Source organism: Cheilinus undulatus, linkage group 16 (genome assembly GCF_018320785.1).
Source record: "Cheilinus undulatus linkage group 16, ASM1832078v1, whole genome shotgun sequence".
NCBI lineage: Eukaryota > Metazoa > Chordata > Actinopteri > Labriformes > Labridae > Cheilinus > Cheilinus undulatus.
In genome coordinates this window covers 35,593,667-35,616,792 of record NC_054880.1, presented here as the reverse complement: position 1 = coordinate 35,616,792, position 23,126 = coordinate 35,593,667, and the positions used below count along the sequence as shown (strand labels likewise).

Below are 23,126 nucleotides of genomic sequence, written 5' to 3'. Positions count from 1 at the left end.
TGGAAGCTTGTCTGGGTGACACTTTAGAAAAACAGACTACTTAATTTACTGTAGCACTGCCTTTGTCCCTGTCCACCCCCTTTACCTGTCTGTCTGTCCACATCATCGACACGGCTGTAATCTTGAGTCATCATGACTCATATCTGTGGGTTTGTTCTCCTCCAGGTATGGCCACGGCTTTGAGATGTTCTGCCTCGCTTCGGACAGCAGGAGGACGGTGGTGGCGTCTGCATGCAAGGTCAGTATGATGAGACCAAGTCATAGTTTGGTCGACAAAGGGCTTTAAAGCAGGCAGGAGTGGGCATCATGGCTTCTTACTGTGCATGCACATATTGAAATCAGAAGGGACTAATTCTTAAGTTTTTCAGACGGTGATATTTCTCTTTTTGAAGCATGTAATCACAGGTTATTACACATTTACTGAGGGTCAGGACTTTTTAAATCACCAAAACATCCAGTCATGTGCTCCAATAAGTCACTGGGGTGTCAATTTAGCTTCATAGTTGAAGTGTGCACTCCATGTGCAGAGGCAATAGTCCACATGACCCCTGGGTTAGTGTCTGACCTTTGACATTTTCTGCATTTCCCCCTTTCTACCTTCCTACCAACTTGATACCTGAGCTTTAGTTATATACCAACGCTGACACTCTCTGAAGTATGCAGGTTTGTTAATGTTGCAGCCTGATTCTACATTTGTTTACATTCATTATTTCTCTCATTGATCTACTCTCAGTAACCCATCCTGACAAAATGTTGATGTTTCCACACCTTGATTGGAGTCCACCGGTGGTAAATTAAATTGATTGGACATTATTTGGAAATGTATACACCCCTCTATTGCAGACAATGCATATCAGGGCAAAAACCAAGCCAAACCAAGGTCACAGATCTGGGGAAGGCTACAACAACACCTCTGCTGCACTGAAGGTTCCCAAGAGCACAGTGGCCTCCATATTTCTCAGATTAAAGAAGTTTGGCACAACCAGGACTCTTTCAAGAGGTGATGGCCAAGCCACACTGAGCTATTGGAGGTGAAAGGCCTTAGCAAGAGCGTTGACCAAGAACCTGATCGTCATACTGACTGAGTTCCAGAGATCCTGTGAGGAGATGGGACAAAGTTCCAGAAGGACAACCATCACTGCAGCCCTCCACTGATCTGGGTTTTAGATGGAAGCCTCTCCGCCGTGCAAAACAAAAGAAAGTCACCTGAAGGACTCTGACTGTGAGAAACAAGATTCTCTGGTCTGATGAAACCAAGACTGAACTGTTTGGCCTCAACTTTAAACATAATGACGTGAGGAAACCAGTCATGGCTTATCAGATGTTCAATACCATCCCTACAGTAAAGCATAGTGGTGGCAGCATCATGCTGTTGGGTTGTTTTTCAGCAGCAGGGATTTGGAGACTGGTCAGGGTTGGGGGAAAGCTGAATGGAGTAATGTAAAGAAATATCCCCAATGAAAACCTGTTCTGCAGCTCTCAGGACCTCAGACTGGGCTGAAGGTTCACCTTCCAACATGACAATGACCCTAAGCATACAGCCAAGACAACACAGGAGTGACTTAGGGATGACTCAGTGAATGTGCTAGAGTGGCCTAGCCAGAGTTATCCTCCTATCTATTCTCCTCCATTCATCTTGTGCTTTTCCCACTTTCCCTCTATTTTTTCCATACCTCTTTGTCCACATTCTTCTGAGTTATATTCCCTTATGTTCCATAACCCATCTCTCACCACCTCTCCATTCACATGCATTTAAGCTGGCTTTCTGTAGCATTTCTGTAAATAAAATAATTGTTTGTTTTTCAGGCATCTAAAGCAGAGCATGCAGGGATTCTGTTGTGGAATACAGCATCATGGCGTCAGCTGCAGACGCTGTCATGCCACACCCTCACCGTCACACAGATGGCCTTCTCCCCTGACTCACAGCTCCTTTTGGCCGTTTCCCGCGACCGCACGTGGTCTCTGTGGAGGCGAGACATTCCAACTCCAGAAAGTCCAGGTGAGAATAGGGGAAATGTTAGTTACTTGGATCCATTTGAAAGGATTGTTTTTTTCAGGTTGTCATTTATTAGTTTTCTGCTGCAGGATGAGTCACAGTCCTTCACGGTGCTTCACAAATAAATTAAGCTTAATTAAAATCAGGTTTGACTGAATTTTAAGACCAAAGAAGGGTATTTGAGCTTTACTGGCAGATTGCGCGAGATCCTCAAATTCAAATTAGTTTAAATTAGATAAATCCACAGAGCAGATTTGTTCCAAGTCAGGCTGGCCTGAAAGAAAGGACTCCCCTAATTAATACTGGGAACAGCCAAACAAGTGGTGCAGTGACTGAAACTTGTCCAAAATCAGCTTATAAAAGAGAGATTATTTATCAGTTCTTTTAATTAAAATAAAGCACATTTGCTCTGCATATTTGTCCAAATTTGACTTTCTACCACTAACTTCCTTTCCCATTTAATAAAAACCTTAATATTTCTGCTTCAGGTAATGCATAGGGGCCGCAGAGCTTTGATCTACCATAGAGCTTTGACAAAACAACACATTTTCAACACTTTGTACAAGAACTTTGCCAGAGTTGTACATGGTTTAACATTCATTCGAATCATTCCAGTATCAGGATGAGGAACTGAACTTTAAGTGCTCAAAAACATTGATCTGTGGAATCTAGAGCTGTCTTGTTTCTTGGCACATTTTGGTTGTTTCCACCAAGCGGTCGTGTTCAGTTTGGAAAGGGTCCCAGGTAACTGACCTATACGGTCCATGCCAAAATTGTGGCACTAAATACACAAAATGGGTTTTGCACTGACGTCACTTTCAGCATGCGACACGACTGCTCAGCTTGGCTGCAAAACAATGCTGTCTGCTCTACGAGGAGCGGGTGATAACAGGAGAATAACAGACAAATATTCACTTAAATTAGGGATACAGAAGCTCTATGCATTACCGTTACCGTCCACTCCCAGCCACATCCACAACAGGTGTTTCAAATCCTGCAAAGATTCTGACAATCCATGTTAAATATTCAGAATAACAGACAGTGTGTTTAGTTAATAGCAATACTGATCAGTGTTAATTTTGTCAACAAAAACTATGTTGAAAAATGTTTGTTTACAAACTTTTTCAACAAAGAAGATGGGCAAGGACAGGCTATAAATAGATTACTGATGATAAAAACTCTGATGAAAAGTTGATTACTTTTTGTAACAAAGACGAGACAAGACTACAAAGTCTGTAGCGTGACAGAGAGAGAGGCTGATAGGTAGATTAAACATGTAGCTCTTTGTGTTCTAGTGGTAGTCTTACAAGACATAACTAAAATGTAGCCAGCCTATTTTTGAATCGTTGAAAAACTCCATCAGCTGTTTAGTAGCATAGACTCCTAATATTAGCTTCTGTTGCTGCTGTACAGTAATTCTCCTCAGTCTTGGTCAGAGTAGCAGTGATTAAAAAAAAAACAAAAAAAACTCAAATACCTTGTACTAGGCCCCGTTAGTCAAAAATATCAATCCAAAATTGAAATATGCGTTAAAATCAACAAGACAAATGCTAATTAGCGAGTCAAAGAAAGCAATGTGCAGTTACATTTCGTTGTGTTGAAGACGGCTCAGACTTTTGGCAATTCCAGGAGAATAAAATTAACTTGTTGTGAAGTCACAGGAAGGGATTGAAATTTTAGTATTTAGTGATGAAATCTGAATAAATGTGATCCTTTAAAGGAGAAATGTTTAATGAGTAATCTAAAATAGATAAAAAGCACAAGTTCAGTTAAAAACATATTGTCTCGGGGAGCAGGTGGCCTAGTGGTTAAAGGCGCTCCCCATGTACGCAGGCGGCCCGGGTTCGAATCTAGCCTGAGGCCGTTTACTGCATGTCTCTCCCCCACTCTTGATCCTGTTTCTGACTCTATCCACTGTCCTCCTCTATCTAATAAAGACACAAAAATGCCCAAAAATAAATCTTAAAAAAAAACAAAAACAAAAAAAAAAATTGTCTCATTTGTCCACCCCAAATGCACCAATATTCCTATTAATATTACTGATATTATCAATTAAGAGTTTGATAATTAAGGTGCATTAGTAAGAACACCATTATGAATAAAAATCAATGACTCTCATCACAAAAGTCCATTATCCAATGTTTGTTAGTATTTTTATCAGTTTATTTAAGATTATTACATGTATTCTGTTGATTGTATGAAATAGGTGTTTATTTTTTTTACAATTTGGCTACATTTTTAAGAGAGAAAATATGATGTGACTTAAAGTAAAGACTAATATGTAAGGACTTTTTGTCAACTGACCAGGACTAAAATGTGACTAAAAAGTGTGTAACTATTTTTGTCTAAAGACTAAAACTACGACTTAATCCAAAATGGGCTTCCAAAATTAACACTGATATTGATGTGTTCCCATAAGCACCACCCTGATTAAGGGTGCTTTCACATTAGGGGCCCTGTACCGGATCCAAGTGCACTTGAGCCCAAAGTCTGGTTCGTTTTGGTAGTGTGAATGCAAATGAACCACACCAGGGCATCTGGCCCGGGCCCACTTGGGGAGCTGGTCTCGGGCGCGATTCAAGTGGACTCTGGCACGGTTCGGTAGAGATGTGAATGCAACTGCGCTCGGATACGGGACAAAGTGTCGTATGAGCTTTTTGACGTCATCGTAAAAACTAAAATTCTTTCAACAGCACAGCAACTTGTTCACATTTTTCCTCAATAAAGGGCGGAAATCATCAGAATCCAGTCAATAAATGGTCTGTTATGACTCACCTTACAGATGAATACTAGTTGGTGTAAGTGAGAGGAGGTGCAAAGGCGATAAAAATCTCCTGTCACCTCAAAAACTGATGTATCTGCGCAGCGTGAGCCCATTTAATCCTCTAAGCTGCACGTAGATGTACAGGTACAAAGAACGAAGTTGCTGGCATCTTGGAAGTTGCTGGTTGTAAGCCAGCTACGTACATACCGCCACCTACTGTTTCAGAATGAGTAAATACGCAAGTGAGCCTGGGCGCGGTTTGATTTTGCTAGTGTGAAAGCAAGCCAGCGGGGGAAGGGGAAGGGGGAGGAATCGCACCACGGTTTGAAACAACTGGGCGTAATGTGAAAGCACCCTAAGTTTCCTCTCTAAATGAAGGAAACGCTGAACTACATCCTTATCATTTGTAACGATGCCACATGGATTAATTGAGCAGCTGAGAGTCTCAGACTGACTTAACTCCTGGTTATGGCTTATTAATAGCAACCTTATTTACACATCATTTATCTTCACTTATTTTTCAGTCATTCAAAGGTGGAATTGTTTCCTGATCCCTGGAAAGTTCATGTGTCATGAAAAATGCAGAGTACTTCCATCAGCTCTAGCATCCGTCATCATCATTACATGCTCAATGCACTAAGGCCAGTTTGCATAGAAAGGGGTGTTTTTTCCCCCAAATAACTGTACCTCAACTCTTAGGCCCTTGGATGCTGTCTATAACTCCGACCTTAGATTTATAACTGGTGACGGATACAGTACTCATCATTGCATCCTGTATGAGAAGGTTGGTTGGCCCTCCCTTGAAAAGAGGCACAACAGACAGGTTTTTCTGTATTTTTAAGGCCCTCATTGGTACACTGCCACCTTACATCTCAAACTTGTTGCAATGAAGTTCAAGCACTCATATGACCTGCGCTCCAGATCGGTTAGTTCTTAAAGTCCCTGAGCTTGCACCAAACTAAGTAAAGCTCATGGAATGGAGTTCTTCCCTCTCGTGTAGAGTTTAGGACCTTTGTTTCTAGTCATTTTGTTTACATTTGTTCCTGATTGATTTTTAACTGGTTGATTTTGATTATTGTTTTGTCTTGCTTGTCCTAATGCACTTGTCCCATCAACGGCATTGGAAATGAGGGAAACCAGAATTTCCTTCCAAGAACAATAAAGGTTTGAACGGAGTTGAATATTAATCACTGACTAAAAGCTTGTTGTATCTACTGTAATAGCCGAGCTTTTTGTGGCTTTATTAACGTACCATTACACCTCCAAACATTTCTATGAACCTATTCCATCAGTTGAGGATCTGTACTGACCACAGTGAACAATATTAAGATGTAGTTATGAAAATGACGGCACTTTTCAGCTGAAATAATGCTGTTTACTGCTTATTCCCTCCTGAGCTCATGTGTTGTGTTGTCTGTGACGTCACAGGAAAACCCTCCACAGTCCACCCACAACATCTGTGGAAACGTAAACTGTTTTGGGTTTTACCACACCAAACCGTACCAATTAAACTGGACCTCCCGATGGAAACAATTAGTAGTGGTGTTTGGGCTTGTGCTTGCTTGGTTTGATTTCTGGCCTCCACAACAAAGCAACCTTTTTTTTATTTTGGCATATTGTAAACATGGATCTAAAAACTTCCTTTATATATCTTTATCATCTATTTTATCAGTTTTTTATTGACCTTGACATCTCTCCAGCTCCAATTGGTGCTGCTGACATTAACAGTTAGAGAAACATTTGTTTCTTAAAGGTCAGTGCTGTCAGTACTGTCCAAGTGATGACAGTGATGATTAAGCAGCGAGAAATATTCTCTGGACCTCGGTTCAAAATTCTCTAGTGTGAGTAAGCTCAGAAAGGAATGGAGTATAGTGGAGATGTTGTTTAAGAGAATGAAACCATAGCAGGGTGAGTAAGGCCCTGACCAGCTTCTCACACTGATAATTAAGGAGTATTTCATTGATTTCAAAATGATTTCAAAATCAGTATGTAGTAATCCAGGAGAATCTACTATTAATGTGTCTAGAGCAACAACTAAAAGGATATTTCTGTGTTTTTGAAGTTGGGTCATATGAGGTATTTGGCAGTAGTAGTGGCATTAGCCTCCCATGATTTCAGAACCAGTGGTTCTCGACCAAACTAGCCAAACTAGAAAAATCCATCCCCTCCCCGTCTCTCTTTCTCCACCTTTCAGAAAATGTGTGCTGAAACAAGCCATTCTCAGATTTTCCCTTCATGATGTTGTGTGGGGAGTTAGCACTGCCCCCGGTTCAGTTGGCCCTCCCCGCTTGGTAGAAAGTTCTGCCCTCCTCTCCTGATCCTCCTCTCAGCTGCCAGCTGTCAGACAGCTCATCATAGATTAAAGGACGGCTGAAACAGAGGGTTTTTTTAGACATGCAAAAATCCAATACTGGAGTGTTTTTTCAGCAACAAACTTATAGGCATGTTTCGAGGACCTCTGAGACCAATATAAACTTGTCTTAAAGGGGTAAAATATGTGACCTTTACTGTACTTGTTATCATGGAAGTAAAATAAAATGAATGGATGTGTTTTGGTTTTGGCCTTCCATACATCACACTTAGCTACAATGTTTTTTTTTTTTTCCACAAACGCCTTCATGACCACTGAGAACAGCTCTGAGACCCACTTTTGGTTCCCAATCCACCAGTTGATAACCACAGCCTTATGCACGGAATACAGAAATGTACCTTTAACTCTGTAATGGTCTTATATTTAACTACATATTTGCAGTAAATACATTCATAAGCAAGGAAAGTCGAGCTATGGCTATAGCTTAACTTTCTCCTTTTTTCCCCGGTAGCATAATTTCTCTCTGCTCTAGATTGTTTTAACCTTTTCACCCATGTCCTGGCAATTTCTGTCACATTTTATTTATCCTATGTTCATTTTCAAAACTAGAATAGATTGTCAGGTTTTTATGTATTTTTGCTTAGAAATTCAACATATCATACAGGCTAATGATAGCTTGTCAAAGTAATATGAACAGCATTAAAAATGAGGTAAAATTCAGGTTAACCCTGATTGGTTTTCACATCACTTGAAGTGAAACCTTCCCGAATGAGTAAAGGTGTGCGGTATCTTGGCACTCCTCTTGTTTTTCTGTCTTTAGAGCATCTTCAGTGAGATTCTTAAAAAGTTAGATTAATTCTCGTCCTGATCAGTTGTTAGTCAGCCGAAGAAGTCAACACTTACATCAAATCATTGTAGTCCTGACTCAGGAGAGAAAATACAGAGCAAGATCTGTGCTCCCCTCCTGCGGGGCCTCTGTGGTTGTAAACAAGCGTGTGCTCCTGCAGAGTTTGTTTATATGAGAGAATCTGAGCACCTCGACTCAGACAAATAACCTGATCCTGCATCCAAGGTGAGCAGAACATGACATTTAAGCCCAGAGGATTATCTCCGCCCTGCACCCGGTTACGCATCTCGTGGCTCTTTTGGCGGCTCAGTGTGGCCTTAAATGACTCTGACAGAGTTTAACCAGCCCTGCTCTCTCCCTCCTCTGTGTCTGTGTGTGGACTGCACACAGGCATGCAGGGAGGGAGGGAGGGTGTACGTACGAGAGAGGGGGGGCAGGGACTGAGGGAGGGGGGTCCCGTCTGTTCCGGTTGGCTGCTGAATCACTCAAGGTGATTGTGAAGAACGCACACATGCAGTCTCACAGGCCAGAGCGGAGAAGGTTAAACGAAGTCGAGGCTGATCAAACAAACTCACTCGCTCCATCCTCACCTTTTTGTGTCTCTCATTGTCCTCTTACCTGTTTTGTCCTCCCTCCTCCCTCCCTCCCAGACAGCTTCATTAAGGAGACACCCTTGTCTTTCTTCCTTTTTCATCTGTGCATACCTGATGTTTTTCCTTGCATCGCTTTTTTAACTTCGTCCAGTGCTGTTTGGTCCTCACACATCCTCAGAGAAGAGCCTTAATGGAAGAAAGTGAAACACACCTGCGCGTCCTAAACACACCCTCAAATATGTGTTTGTAGCTAGATTGCATGTTGTAAGGACACAGACACGACATGGTGGTTAACTCAGACTTCAGTGGCTATGCTGCGGTTTTACGCCAGTGTGTACATGCCAGCTCGGTTATTTGTGTGTGTGTGTGGGTGGGTGTGTGTGTGTGTGTGTGTCAGCGTGCAGACAGGCGGCTGCCAGCAGCATACAAACAAGCTCTCAGGGGAAAACCAATCTGGGCTCTGAAATGACTTAGGCCGGGGAAATAAACAGCAGCAGGTCAAAAAGCAAAGCTTAGTGAAACGGGGCTGTGATAAGGCGTGCTGTGTTGTTTGTTCATCACTCAGGAGACGTGTGGATCCAAACACGTTGATGACATGCATCTATGATCTTGACACAAAGCTCATCCGTCATCTGAGAGGAAGTGTCAGTTTGCTATAAAAACTTAGTCACAATGTAAGATGAACAGGGACTATGGTTATCACGGTACCAGAATTATAAACTTGGATTTTATATGTTCATGGTCTAAACTGCACAAATACAAGGTAGCATAGTCCTTTAATGCTGTGGACAGTTCACCGGAGTTTGCCTGCAGTTTTTGGAAGGACTCATTCCTCTCTAAGTCACTTTTCATATGCAGTGGACCTTGTATTTGTAAGACTTCTATCCTAGGTTTTGGATTTTTTTGATGGTGTCAATTATTTAAAAAATCATGACATTTTTAAAACATGTGCCATTGAAAGTATCAAAGTATTCATGGGTCAACTTGAGCTTCTCATCCAGAAGGCTTAGGTAAAATCCCCAGCTCCTGCAGTGCATGATGATGTGTCCTTCGGTAAGAATCTTAACCCTAAAATTCTCCCACTTCTGCATCAGTAGCATGTGAATTGTACATGGATTAAGGATGCATGGTATTGGACTTTTGTAGATATTCAATATGCCAATATTTTCACATTAGTTTTAATCAATACAGATACTGATACCAGTACTGTTATGTACCAGGGGTGATGCAGTGTTTGAGCACACGTAGTCGCACAATGAATTCCTTCTATAGTCTATGGTCGGAATAGAGAAAAACAGCAATCACACTTGACAATATTACCCACCAGTCTAGGTGGTAGTAACACTTGTAACTGTTTGCTTGCTTTTTTAAACCATCAACAAAGAAGAGGAAGAAGCAGGCATTAAAAAACATACAAAGATAAAAAGTTAGCTCTGCATGCAGTAGCATTAGAGCGGAGAAACCCACTGGCTTCTTCCCTTCATCAACTTCTCTGCACTGTTTTAAAAAAGCCCCTGGATAAAGAAGCAGAGAGCGTTGAGGACTAATGCTAATACATTTTAAAGGCCAAACACTGACGTGCAGAAGTAGAAAACAGAAGCTACAAGTTTCTATTAACGTCCCATCCTGTTTTTACAGCTATTTTGCAGTCGTTTACCGACAAACATGCCATGCTATTGCACAAGTAATACACACTTTAGCTGGTCTTCTCTACCTCTGTATATAGCCTTTAATATACTGTTTACTAACAACTGTATGACGGCATCAAGGCACATGACATAAATCATTATTAATATGATACCTTAAAAAGGCTCAAATACACACGTGGACAAAATTGTTGGTACCCCTCTGTTAATGAAAGAAGAACCCACAATGGTCACAGAAATAACTTGAATCTGACAAAAGTGATAATAAATAAAAATTCAATGAAAATTAACCAATGAAAATCAGACATTGCTTTTGAATTGTGGTTCAACAGAATTATTTTAAAAAACAAACTCCTGAAACAGGCCTGGACAAAAATGATGTTACCCCTAGAAAAGATTGAAAATAATGTGACCATAGGGACATGTTCAACCAAGGTGTGTCCTCTAATTAGCATCACAGGCGTCTACAAACTTGTAATCAGTCAGTTGGCCTATTTAAAGGGTGACAAGTAGTCACTGTGCTGTTTGGTGACATGGTGTGTACCACACCAAACATGGACCAGAGGAAGCGAAGGAGAGAGTTGTCTCAAGAGTTTAGAAAGAAAATTATAGACAAGCATGTTAAAGGTAAAGACTATAAGGCCATCTGCAAGCAGCTTGATGTTCCTGTGACTACAGTTGCACATATTATTCAGAAATTTAAGATCCACGGGACTCCCTGGACGTGGCCGCAGGAGGAAAATTGATGACAAATCAAAGAGACGGATAATACTAATAGTAACAAAAGAGCCCAGAACAACCTCCAAAGACATTAAAGGTGAACTCCAAGGTCAAGGTACATCAGTGTCAGATCGCACCATCGTCGTTGTGTGAGCCAAAGTGGACTTCATGGGAGACGACCAAGGAGGACACCGCTGTTGAAAACAAATCATAAAAAAGCGAGACTGGAATTAGCAAAACTGCATGTTGACAAGCCACAAAGCTTCTGGGAGAATGTCCTATGGACAGACAAAACAAAACTGGAACTTTTTGGCAAGGCACATCAGCTCTATGTTCACAGACACAAAAATGAAGCATACCAAGAAAAGAACACTGTCCCTACTGTGAAACATGGAGGAGGCTCTGTTATGTTCTGGAGCTGCTTTGCTGCATCTGGCACAGGGTGTCTTGAATCTGTGCAGGGTACAATGAAATCTCTAGACTATAAAGGTATTCTTGAGAGAAATGTGCAGCCCAGTGTCAGAAAGCTTGGTCTCAGTCGCAGGTCATGGATCTTGCAACAGGATAATGACCCAAAACACACAGCTAAAAACACCCAAGAGTGGCTAAGAGCAAAACATTGGACTATTCTGAAATGGCCTTCTATGAGCCCTGATCTAAATCCTGTTGAACATCAGTTCATGAGGAGTGGGCCAAAATACCTGCTGAGAGGTGCAGAAGTCTCATTGAAAGGTACAGAAATCGTTTGATTGCAGTGATTGCCTCAAAGAGTTGTGAAACAAAAAAATAAGTTAAGGGTACCATCATTTTTGTCCAGGCGTGTTTCGGGAGTTTGTTTTTTTAAATAATTCTGTTGAACCACAATTCAAAAGCAATGTCTGATTTTCATTGGTTAATTTTCATTGAATTTTTATTTATTATCACTTTTGTCAGATTCAAGTTATTTCTGTGACCATTGTGGGTTTTTCTTTCATTAACAGAGGGGTACCAACAATTTTGTCCACGTGTGTACATGCATTTTTATAGTCATCATTACATTGTTATCATTTTATCATTTTCAGGAGAGAATGGACTTCATTTCTGTATTGTTGTTTTCTTGCATCTTTTCTCATCGGTGTTCCTCTTTTTTCATGTTTAATACACCATAGGCTGTACCAACTATCACAGGTTGTTCTCAATAACATTAGAAGGATCATACAGAAGTTGTGCTGTTGTCAGATTGAAAGGAGTAAATGCGGGAAATTGTGAATTAGGGTTATAAATTTGGGACTTCATCCTTCTTTTTTATCGCTTAACTGAACCTGTACCAAACCTTGACTCCAAAACCAAAGTATGAACTGAACCGTGACCTTTGTGAATCATTACAACCCTTATACTATATATACACAACATTTTTATTGTCAAACACTTACCAGGTGTCTCTTTTGCAAAGAAAGGGTGAGTCAAGCAGAGGTGAGAGAGGATTGGGGAAGTAGACACTCTAGTAGTTTTTGGGGCTTCAATCAAGATGTTCAGGCCTCATGATGGGCCAAGAGGCAACCACCTACAGCAGAGGGTGCATTCATAAATTTTGCTGATATTTAAGGCTAATATATGATTTATTTTGCTGATTTACAACCAATATACAGGTGCTGTGGAAAAAGTATGTGCTCCCTTTCTGATTCCTGAGTTTTGCATATTTATCACACTTAAATATTTTGGATCATCAAACCAATTTTTATGTTTCACAAAGACAACCCAAGTAAATACAAAATGCAATGTTAGAATGATAATTTAATTTTTAAGGGGTAACTGCCACCCTTGTTAAATCATGAGTTAACTGTGATTAACCGCAGTTCTTGGAAAGCTGAGTTCAGTTTGACTGGCCTCACCCAGGCCTGATTACCACCAGATTTGTTGAATCAAGAAATCATTTAAATAGAAGCTGTCAGACAAAGTGAAGTAGGCTACAAGATCTCAGAAAGAAACGCATCATGTCACGACGGTCACAATCAGAGCCATTATCCACAAATGGAGAAAACTAGGAACAGTGATGAACCTGCCCAGGAGTGGTCGGCCTACCAAAATGACTCCAAGAGTGCAACAACGACTCATCCAGGAGGACACGAGAACCCAGAATGACATGCGAAGACATGTAGGCCACACTGGCCTCAGTTAAGGTCAGAGTTCATGACTCAACCATAAGAAAGACACTGGGCAAAAATGGCATCCATGGGAGAAATCCAAGGCCAAAACCACTGCTGACAAAAAAGAACACAAAGACTCATCTGAAGGCAACAGCATCAATAACTGCAGCACACATTTAACTTAATTAAACATCACAGATCTTTCAGGTCCCTCGTAGTTAAGGAAAGTCATATTGTTAGTTTTCTGAATGTTTTCCTTTTTTTCCTCCGCTACCAAGTTAATCCATTCAAGAAAACTGCAAGAAGCATCACTTATCAAAATTATCATCATTAAGCATAACGTTACATGAGATCTTGATTTTGGGGATAGACAATGATGGAATTTTGCTAATATTTACAAATTAATATTAACCAAAACCAATATTTAAATGTAGGTCAGACCTTAAACTTCAGTCCTTTAACCCTCAGCCTCCCCTTTAAAAAATCACACCTATCCTCTTGAGGCCCTTTAAGGCCACTGAATATATCTAAAAGTATTAAACATGAGAAAGAAAATTGTCATTAACTTCAGTCCTCATAATACATAGCAAATGTTAATTCATTATCATAATTTTAACCATCTAAATGCCAGTTTATTTACATAATGCCATTATTTTGTGTGGGGATTTTCAGTCTGGGATATGTCGATGATTAGCAAAAACACTGATTTTGATAGATTATTACTTTTTTGCAATTACAAAAATACAATAAAACCCCACACATGCACTTCCCCCCTGCAGCCCTAAAAAGGATACCTTAATTAAATAGCTGCTGCCAAGCCACGTTGATCAGAAAGCTTCAAACAGGAAGTCACAAGTGTAGACTATCCGGTTCATTCAAAATACAACACAATGCACGCACTCCTGATGGTAAATCATCACTGTATCAACATTATGTCTCATCCTGCAGCAAGAGCAAATGGTCACTGAGAGGTCAGTGGGTCACAGAGCTACAACGGCGCCATTGACGAGGAAAAGTTAATTTTTGAGGAAATTTAGCCAAAAAATATACATAAAACCACAGATCCTTTAAACAAACATTAATTGTTTAACTTCCTAATGTACTTACCCAATGGCATAGGCATCATGGACTTATACCAGAAAAGATGACAGTTAACCCCAAAAGGTAAAATAGTCTGCTGTTGACATACTATTCCTTTGTGAACTCGCATTTCTCCCGTGATCTCTGCCCGCTGATCAGGGCTGTGCGCCATAGTGCTCACAGCGCTCTAGCCCCGCTTGCAGTGGGCAAGGTCGCTCCTCTTCAGTTGTAGCAAACCCGCTGCGCTTCGGTGTGCTGCGCAGTTGTCATATGTGGATATTGCAGGTAAGGGTTTGAAAAAAAGAGTATTGCAGTGTGATTTCGAAAAATCAATTAAAAAATGTCCCTATCTTTATTGAATTTTTAAGTATACTGTTTGTGTTTATGTTGCAGAGCCGCAGTTCTCACTGCACACACACACAGGGAAGGAAACAGCCATACACACGCGCATCATCTGGTCATGTGACTGGAGCCCAGACAGCAAATACTTTGTGACATCTAGTCGGGACAAGAAGGTAATTCTGTGATGTCAGATGATGACTAACAAATATAAAGCAGTTCTTAGAGATAAGGTACCTCTTAGAAACATTTGGGGATAGTTATGTGATGAATGCATTTTCACAGCCGTCATGCCTTCTTTTCTGTGTTTGTGGATTTGTGTTTGTAGGTGATCGTGTGGGGTCCGTGCAGATTAGAGGTCTCTGGAGACATGGCACTTTCTCCTGAGATTAAACCGAGTTCTTCTGTCTTAGATGTTGGAGATTCGGCGACAGCTGTGGCTTTTTGTCCTGCGCTCTCCTCTGAAAACAGGTACAAGCACGCAAAGACAAACTCTGTCCTTTAAGGTATAATAGGTTTGTTTTGGTGGGAAATTTCTACATTACTTAAAAAATGACTACTCCTATGTTATATTTTAGTTGAGAAATAAAACCACTTCAAATATTTCCAAGGACTTCATTGTTATAGTTGTAGCAGCCATTGCTGCCACTATGACAGAGCTGCAGGGACATTAATGACATTTAATCATCACAGTGATGTTACACTAAGGACTGCTACAGAAGAAGGCATGAACTGCTACTGGAAGCTATCGTTCTGTTGCTGTATCTCATTTGTGTTTTTTGCTGCTTATTGTGATAGACCATGATTATTCTCTATCATATGCTGAGTGTCCTGTCACTCAAGACTCCAACCAAGTCCCCCCATCCACTAGACATTTCCAAGCCAAGTAGAGACACGCTGCTCAACTCAGCACAGCTAGGTCACCTATTTTTTATTCAGAATTGAGGACTCAGTAAAAAAAGACTGAAACCACCATTTGCATTTCCTGGATGAATTTTAGGGTGAAAATCTCATAAAAGTGGACTTCCTGGTTTCTGCTGAGAGTAATCCCAGAATGCAGCTCACAGCGCGAACATGGAAGGCAACTTTAAGCACCTTGTCTCGCTCGTTAATGTCAGATTTAATCACAAAACAACAAACTATTTAGTAAATATGTCCTACAGAGAGCAGTTTACTGTAAAGAGTCCTTAACTAAAAAAAGTAAGCAGCAGTTTGACTGAGTGGTGGAACTTCCACACTGTGTCCTGAAACCCGCAGACATTAATATAAATTTTAAAAAATGATGATTTGGTCATGACATCAATTTTAAGCAGGAAACAATGTACAGTACAAGATTAAAAAAACCTAGGTACACCTTTGTCCACAGGGGGCGCCAGAACTGACAGCTCCTCACAGGAGAAAATGAAACTGAGACTTTTTAGCTCTACTGTCTGTCTGTCTGTCTAACCTGACATGTCAGATGGATAAACCTCTCATACACAGCATTTGGGAAAGGGCAGAGGCATTGAAAAAAATCCTCGGATGGATTGGATGAACATTCTGTCTGTCACATCTTTACGGGCCAATCAGAGCAACAAAACACGTGACGTAGCCACTACCGAGGAGTAAATCCATGGAGAACTGCATAACGCGAATCATGGGGACTGTACATGTCAGTACACGACTTTTGTCGCGTTTGAAAGGAAAACAACTCAATGCTGTTCTTTGTTCTTCCTTTAATGAAGAAATGTCATCAAGTTCTGGTGAAACTTATGTTTTAGCAGCATCCACGCTAATGCCTTCTGTCATATCTGCAACTGCCTTTTGTTGCTGCTTGCTTACGTCACGACTCCGCCGTACCTGAAAGTACCCGAAAGTACTGCCCCTCGTCGCTGATTGGTCCTGTCACTTTATAACCGGGCCCAAATGGTTCAGACGGGAGCTTTGTGAGATGGATTCACCAGTGAGAAAAACTGGCGTATTCATCTGCTTTGCAAATTACTGTCTGTCATGACATACAAAAGATTTTTCTCTAGCAGTTTAAAATACAGTTATAGCATGACAGTTTTGCACAAAGATTCAGGATGAAGCTTAAAGCTCCAAGAGGTTCAAATTTTTGTGAGTGGATGTCGCTTTGGCGCATTCAACCGACACTCCCACACCATCCTAGAGCAGATTTTATTGCCTCATTTTTCATTAATTTGAGGCTTAATTTTATAAATCTAAGAGATGTTGTTCATGACTAAAACTTGGCCTGGTGGTTCATTACAGCTGCCTGTCTTAGGAAAAAACTAAAATAAAGGTTTTATTATCTCTTTACAGAGACTTTAAGGTACAAGCTGTAGAAATAGATGTGAACCGTCACTTTAATCTGCTTTAATACAAATGTGTGTGCGTGTGTGTTGTTGCCCTCCACAGTTACCTGCTTGCAGTGGGCCTGGAGTGCGGCAGGATCTTGTTGTACAGGTGGAGCCCCGGTCAGGAGCCTGCTGGAGGACACGACTGGAGCAGATGTGGAGAAACAGACCTATCGTATCCTTAAAAACTCTAACACTCACACGCACAGTCTATGGCCAGCAGCAGTAAAGATGGTGTGTCACAGTTCCATTAGTATGGCTCCAGTACGATGGCAGATGAGAGACAGACGCTCTCTGTTCCCTGTTACAGAACAACGCACCAGGCTGTGTGATTCACATGGCTGCACTTCTCTAACAGGGAGGAGGGAGGGATAGACTTTGGCTTGTGTGTATTTAAGGGTGTATCCAGCATATGAGTCAGCATCTATAGAGTCAAGGAAGTGAAGATATTTTTGAGTTAATGTAGAAAGCCTTTGAGTGCTGCTAATAAACTTAAATGTCAGTTTAGCAGCTATTGAAATCAAGTTTTTAAAGCTTTATGTACTTGTAAGCTCAATGTTCTGTGTTTATGATGGCATTGTTGAGTGTAGAATATTCAGGATGCAAAGTTTGTTTACTATTTTGTCTTGGATAGAAGATGGAAAAATCTTTTAATTAGGGTCATCTTATATTTTTTGAAACAGGGTTAACAGCACCCTTGAAGAGCAGATGTCACGTAATGCAACTTTAAAAAGGAAAAAGAGAAATTGTTAATAAAATATTAAATACAGACAGTCACATTAAAGCAGACATATTTAACAAAGGCAATTCAAAATGCTTTACAGAGTCAAAAATAGGGCATATGCAGGTGCATCTCAATAAATCATCATGTAAAAGTTCCTTTTTTACCATGATTTACTTCAGTAAGTAAAACATTTTTAAATTGTAGATGTGTTTTTATCTTGATGAATACTGCTTACAGCTCATGAAAATCAAATTCCAGTACCTCAAAATATTAGAATATTGTGGAAAGTCCAATCTGCAAAGGTTTCCTGAGCCTTCATTCTTTCTTTCTGGTTCAGTACACACAACCACAATCATGGGTAGGACTGCTGCCTTGACTATTGTCCAGAGGACAATTATTGACACCCTCCGCAACAGGGTCATGACCTCCATTTGCACAAGGGCCAGATTTCTCTTAACAGACACTGGGTGGTGCTGATGTTAAAGTAAACTACAATGAAATCAATATTTTGGTCTTTTAGCCTTTTGAGGTCAGCCCTTATCACCTATACTGCAGCCAGCCACAAGGGGGCGATTGAAATATTTTAGCTACATATTTCTGGGGCCTTCTTGATGTCAATGACTACGTTTGATAGTAATATACTATTTTGTGATTGGCCAAAACCGCACAGGGAAACAGGAAATTGCACTTTTAAAGAGACTAATGTGAGATTGTGAAAAACCACAACTTTGATCAACACTTACAATCATGGACGAAAGTATTGACACCCTTGGAATTTTTCCAGAAAATACACCATTTCTCCCAGAAATTGTTGCAATTACAAATGTTTTTGGTATACACATGTTTATTGCCTTTATGTGCATTGGAACAACACAGAAAATCAGAAGAAAAAAGCCAAAATTGACATAATTTTACACAAAACTCAAAAATGGGCTGGACAAAATTGTTGGCACCCTCAACTTAATATTTGGTTGCACACTCTTGGGAAAAAATAATTTAAACCAATCTCTTCCTATAACCAACAAGCTTCCTACACCTCTCAACTGGAATTTTGGACCACTCTCCTTTTGCAAACTGCTCCAGGTCTCTCAGATTTAAAGGGTGCTTCTTGCAACAGCAATTTTAAGATCTCTCCATAGGTGGTCAATGGGATTTAGATCTGGACTCATTGCTGACCACTTCAGAACTCTCCAGCGCTTTGTCTCCAACCATTTCTTGGTGCTTTTTTAGGTATGTTTGGGGTCATTGTCCTGCTGAAACACCCATGACCTCTGACACAGACCCAGCTTTCTGACACTAGGCCCTACATTGTGGCCCAAAATCTTTTGATAGTCTCCAGATTTCATGATTCCTTGCACACAGTCAAGGCTCCCTGTGCCAAAGGCAGCAAAACAATCCCAAAACATCTTTGAACTTCCACCATGTTTGACTGTAGGTTCTGTGTTCTTTTCTTTGTAGGCCTCATTCTGTTTTCTGTAAACAGTAGAATGACGTGCTTTTCCATAAAGCTCTAACTTAGTCTCATCTGTCCACAAAATGTTCTCCCAAGTACAAACTTCAGTCTGGCTTTTTTATGTCTCTCTGTCAGCAGTGGGGTTCTCCTCGGTCTCCTGCCATAGCGCTTCATCTCATTCAGATGACGACGTATGGTCCGAGCTGACACTTTTGCACCCTGAGTCTGCAGGACAGCCTGTATTTGTGTGGAAGTTGACTGAGGATGTTTATCCACCATTCCAACTATCCTGCGTTGCATTCTTTTGTCAATTTTTCTCTTCCATCCACGTCCAGGGAGATTAGCCATAGTGCCATGGGTTATAAACTAAAAATTATATTATGCACAGTGGACAAAGGAATTTCAGGATCTCTGGAGATGGTCTTGTAACCTTGAGACTGTTCATATTTTTCCACAATTTTGCTTCTTAAGTCCTCAGACAATTCTGGGCTCTTCTTTCTCTTCTCCATGCTTGCTGTGACACACACAGGCACACAACACAAAGGCTGAGTCAACTTTTATACATTCTAACTGGCTCAGGTGTGATTTCTGTCTTGCCAGCACCTGTTACTGCCACAGGTGAGTTTAAATGAGCATCACAAGCTTGAAATAAAATGATTTACCCACAGTTTTGAAAGGGTGCCAACAATTTTGTCCAGCCCATTTTGGATTTTTGTGTAAGATTATGTCAATTTTGGCTTTTTTCTTCTGATTTTTTTGTGTTGTTCCAATGTACATAAAGGAAAAAGACGTGTATACCAAAAACATTTGTAATTGCAACAATTTTTGGGAGAAATGGTGTATTTCCTGGAAAATTTCAGGGGTGCAAAGACTTTCATCCATGACTGTAAATATATTCAAGGAAATTCAAAAATATGTCTTAAAAAAATTGTATTTTATCCTCTTAAAATTTTTGAATTTTAGAATCTTCCAAGGGCTGGATTGGAAGCTGTGGGGAGCCTGATGTGGCCCCCTGGGCTGCCAGTTCATAATCTCTGCTCTACAAGGAGGGTAAGCCACAGAAAGACATTGTTAAAAGGCCTGGCTGTTCTCAGAGGCTGTATCAAAGCATATACATGGAAAGTTGACTGAAGCAAAAAGTGTGGTAAGAAAAGGAGTACAACCAACAGGGATTAGCTCAACCTTCAGAGGATTGTCAAACAAAACAGGTTCAAGAACTTAGGGGACCTTCAAGAGGAGTGGACTGAGGCTGGAGTCACAGACACACAGACAGGTCCAGGAAATGGACTATAAGTGTGGTGTTCTTAGAGTTAAGCCACTGCTGAACCAGAGATGTCAGAAGTGTGGAGATATGGAACTGGTTAGTTGCTCAGTGGTTCAGAGTCCTGTTTTCAGATGAAAGTCAATTTTGAATTTCATTTGGAAACCAAGGTCCCAGAGTCTGGGGAAAGATCAGAGAGACACAGATTTAAGATGTTTGAAGTCCAGTGTTTTCAGTTTCCACAGTAAAGGCTTGGTTATGCATTTCACATGGACGGCCACAAGGACACAATCTGGCACGGAACCTTGACACTGAAACTTCTGGTGCATTTATACCTGGTGCCGGCTTCCTCCTCGCCATAAACTGATATTTTTCTAATGATTCTTTCTTCAGAAAGAATCATTGTTTACAATATGGAGAACCATGAAGAGGAGCTGCTGTGTTTACTCTTGTTGCTAAAACAAAAAAGGAAGAGGAGATGGTCCATATGGCCACTGAGTAATGAGAGGTGGGACGATGGGTAATGTGAGAGATAGATAATGAAATACACAATTTTTCTTCCTACTGAGTGCAGTATTTTAGGACAGGAATGTTTAATCATCTGGGTGTCTCTGTGATCCTCCTAGGATGAATCGATCAGATGTTTGATTCTTCCTCAGAGGATCACAGAGACACCCAGATGATTAAACATTTCTATCTTGGAATACCACAATCAGTAACTTAAAGTTTTTCAAAATCAGCCATCTTGACATCTAGCGCGTCTGTGTCTATTACGGTTTTGGATATGCGTGAGGCCAGGCGAAAATTTGTCGAACATGGACCCCCCTGAAGGTCAGCTGTGCTTTATCAAGTCCAGGGTCAACACTGTCAGCTGTTAACCTAGAGATTTTAGAGCCCTTCATGCTTCCATCTGCAGACAAGCTTTATAAAGGTGCTGATTTCCTTTTTCAAGCAGGACTTGGCACCTGCCCACACTGCCAAAAGTGCCAAAAGTTGGTTAAATGACCATGATTTTCCTGTGCTTGATTGGCCAGCAAACTTGGTGGACCTGAAACCCACAGAGAATCTCTGGAGTATTGTTAAGAGGAAAATGAGAGACACCAGACCTAAAAACACAGCTGTAGGCTGCTATCAGAGTAACCTGGACTTCGGAACACCTCAGCAGTGCCACAGGCTGATTGCCTCCATGCACTGATGCAGTAATTCATGCAAAAGGAGCCCAGACCAAGTATAGAGTGCATATAAATGCAACATTTCTGTGTTAACATTGTGGGGGGGTTTGTCTTATGTAATATTCTAATTTTTGAGATATTGAAATTTTGGGTTTTCATTAACTGTAAGCCATAATCATCAAAATCTAAAGACAAAACACTTTTTTTAAACTCTGTGAGTAATGAATCTGTGTGAGTTTCACTTTTTGATTGAACCTTTTCATGATATTCTAAATTATTGAGATGCACCAATATAACATTAAGAAGTTGAAACAAATGGGTCCTTAGGTGCTTTTTAAATTGTCCCATTTTCAGTTTCATTGAGACATTTCTAAAATGTGAGAGCTTTGACCTCAAAGGCCCAGACTCCTTTTATATAGGCTAAAGGATGCTGAGGCTGTGTTTTTACCCAGACAGGTATAATGTTTTTTTGCCTTCATCATGCACGCTCTCTCAGACAAAGCCACTCTCTGGCAGTAAAGAGGCTCCGCTGGAGGCCCCGCGCTGGTCGAGCAGGTCGAGAGAATAACAGGAAGGACGGACGGACCGAGGGAGAGAGTGAGACCAAAGAGGAGAGCTCCTGGCTCCAGCTTGCCAGCGCCAGCGCAGACCACTCTGTCAAAATCTTCAACATCAACCGAGGGGCTCTTTAGCACCACCAACACTGACACTATGATGTCTGTGTGACACAGACAGACACTCGGACTGAGGGCCACAGGCCGCTCTGTGCCACCGAGGCCACAGCTGCTCGCTGGCAAGCCATCCCCTGTGTGTGACAGGCAGTTAAGTCACGGGTCAGTCTCAGGACAGACCCACAGCACTGTGCCCTGCAGTCTGTGTGAGCACAGCTGAACCGATGTGAAGGGTGGAGGAAAGATACTGAAAACATCACCACCCCGGGGAGGAGCTCTTCTTCGACACTTCAGAGTGTTTTAGATTCAGAGAAGACAGCACTGCTGGACATCTGCACACATCACACATTCAGCCTGAATATCCAAGTAAACATCACAGTGACGGATGCTTTTTAGTAACTAAACTGGTATAAAAACTCTCATGCTTTTTTTCTATTTAGGAATGTCAATTTACATTTGTATAATATGGATTTCTTTTATCAAAAATGTATTAAATTCTTTTGTATATCCAAAACTCGCTGTCACTGATTACTCAGAAGATTCATTACGATATAAGTAAGCTTTTAGCATATTTTAAATATAGTTTATTTGTTTCTGTATAAAAATTATTCTTCAGAATACACCAGTCAATCTTACAGGACTTGAAAGCTGTATTTTTTACTTTGTCTTAATTTTACTGTGCATGATCCACTATTTCTAAATGTAACTGATGATGGATAGGAACCTGTATTAATGTACTGCAGCAACCAATGAGAAATATACCTGATGTAAGTCTGTATGTAATGGATAATGGTAATGGATATAAGCATTGTAGGAGTTTCTTCTTAGGGGTAAAAGTCATCCTGTATAGAGTATGCTCAGGAAGTATTCAGACTCCCTAACTTTTTCAGTTTTATGTTGCAGCCTTAGGCTACAGTCGATTATTATTCTTTATTTTATCCCATCAGGACAAAGTGAAAACAGGATTTGAGATTTTTTGCAAATTTTGAAATAAGGGAAAATTGAAATAGCATGTCGACCTAAGTATTCAGACCCTTTACAACAAAACTGTGAATTTAGCTCAGGTTCCTCTAATTTCTCTAGATCG

General features: G+C 40.7%; 1 protein-coding gene across 2 annotated transcripts in view; it reads left to right on the top strand.

The window, feature by feature from the left end:
• elp2 (elongator acetyltransferase complex subunit 2) overlaps positions 1 to 22,787 on the top strand; it is a 64,679-nt gene extending 41,892 nt beyond the window's left edge. Inside the window, exons 17-22 of one of the 2 annotated variants that reach the window (XM_041809732.1) lie at positions 166 to 238; positions 1,807 to 1,999; positions 14,477 to 14,598; positions 14,751 to 14,893; positions 16,820 to 16,933; positions 21,865 to 22,787. In XM_041809732.1, the coding sequence (XP_041665666.1) occupies positions 166 to 238; positions 1,807 to 1,999; positions 14,477 to 14,598; positions 14,751 to 14,893; positions 16,820 to 16,933; positions 21,865 to 22,060 (841 nt within the window). In that variant the 3' untranslated portion in view covers positions 22,061 to 22,787. The remainder of the gene's footprint in view (positions 1 to 165; positions 239 to 1,806; positions 2,000 to 14,476; positions 14,599 to 14,750; positions 14,894 to 16,819; positions 16,934 to 21,864) is intronic. The other variant, XM_041809733.1, reaches the window with a different exon arrangement.
• The last annotated feature ends 339 nt before the right edge of the window (positions 22,788 to 23,126 follow it).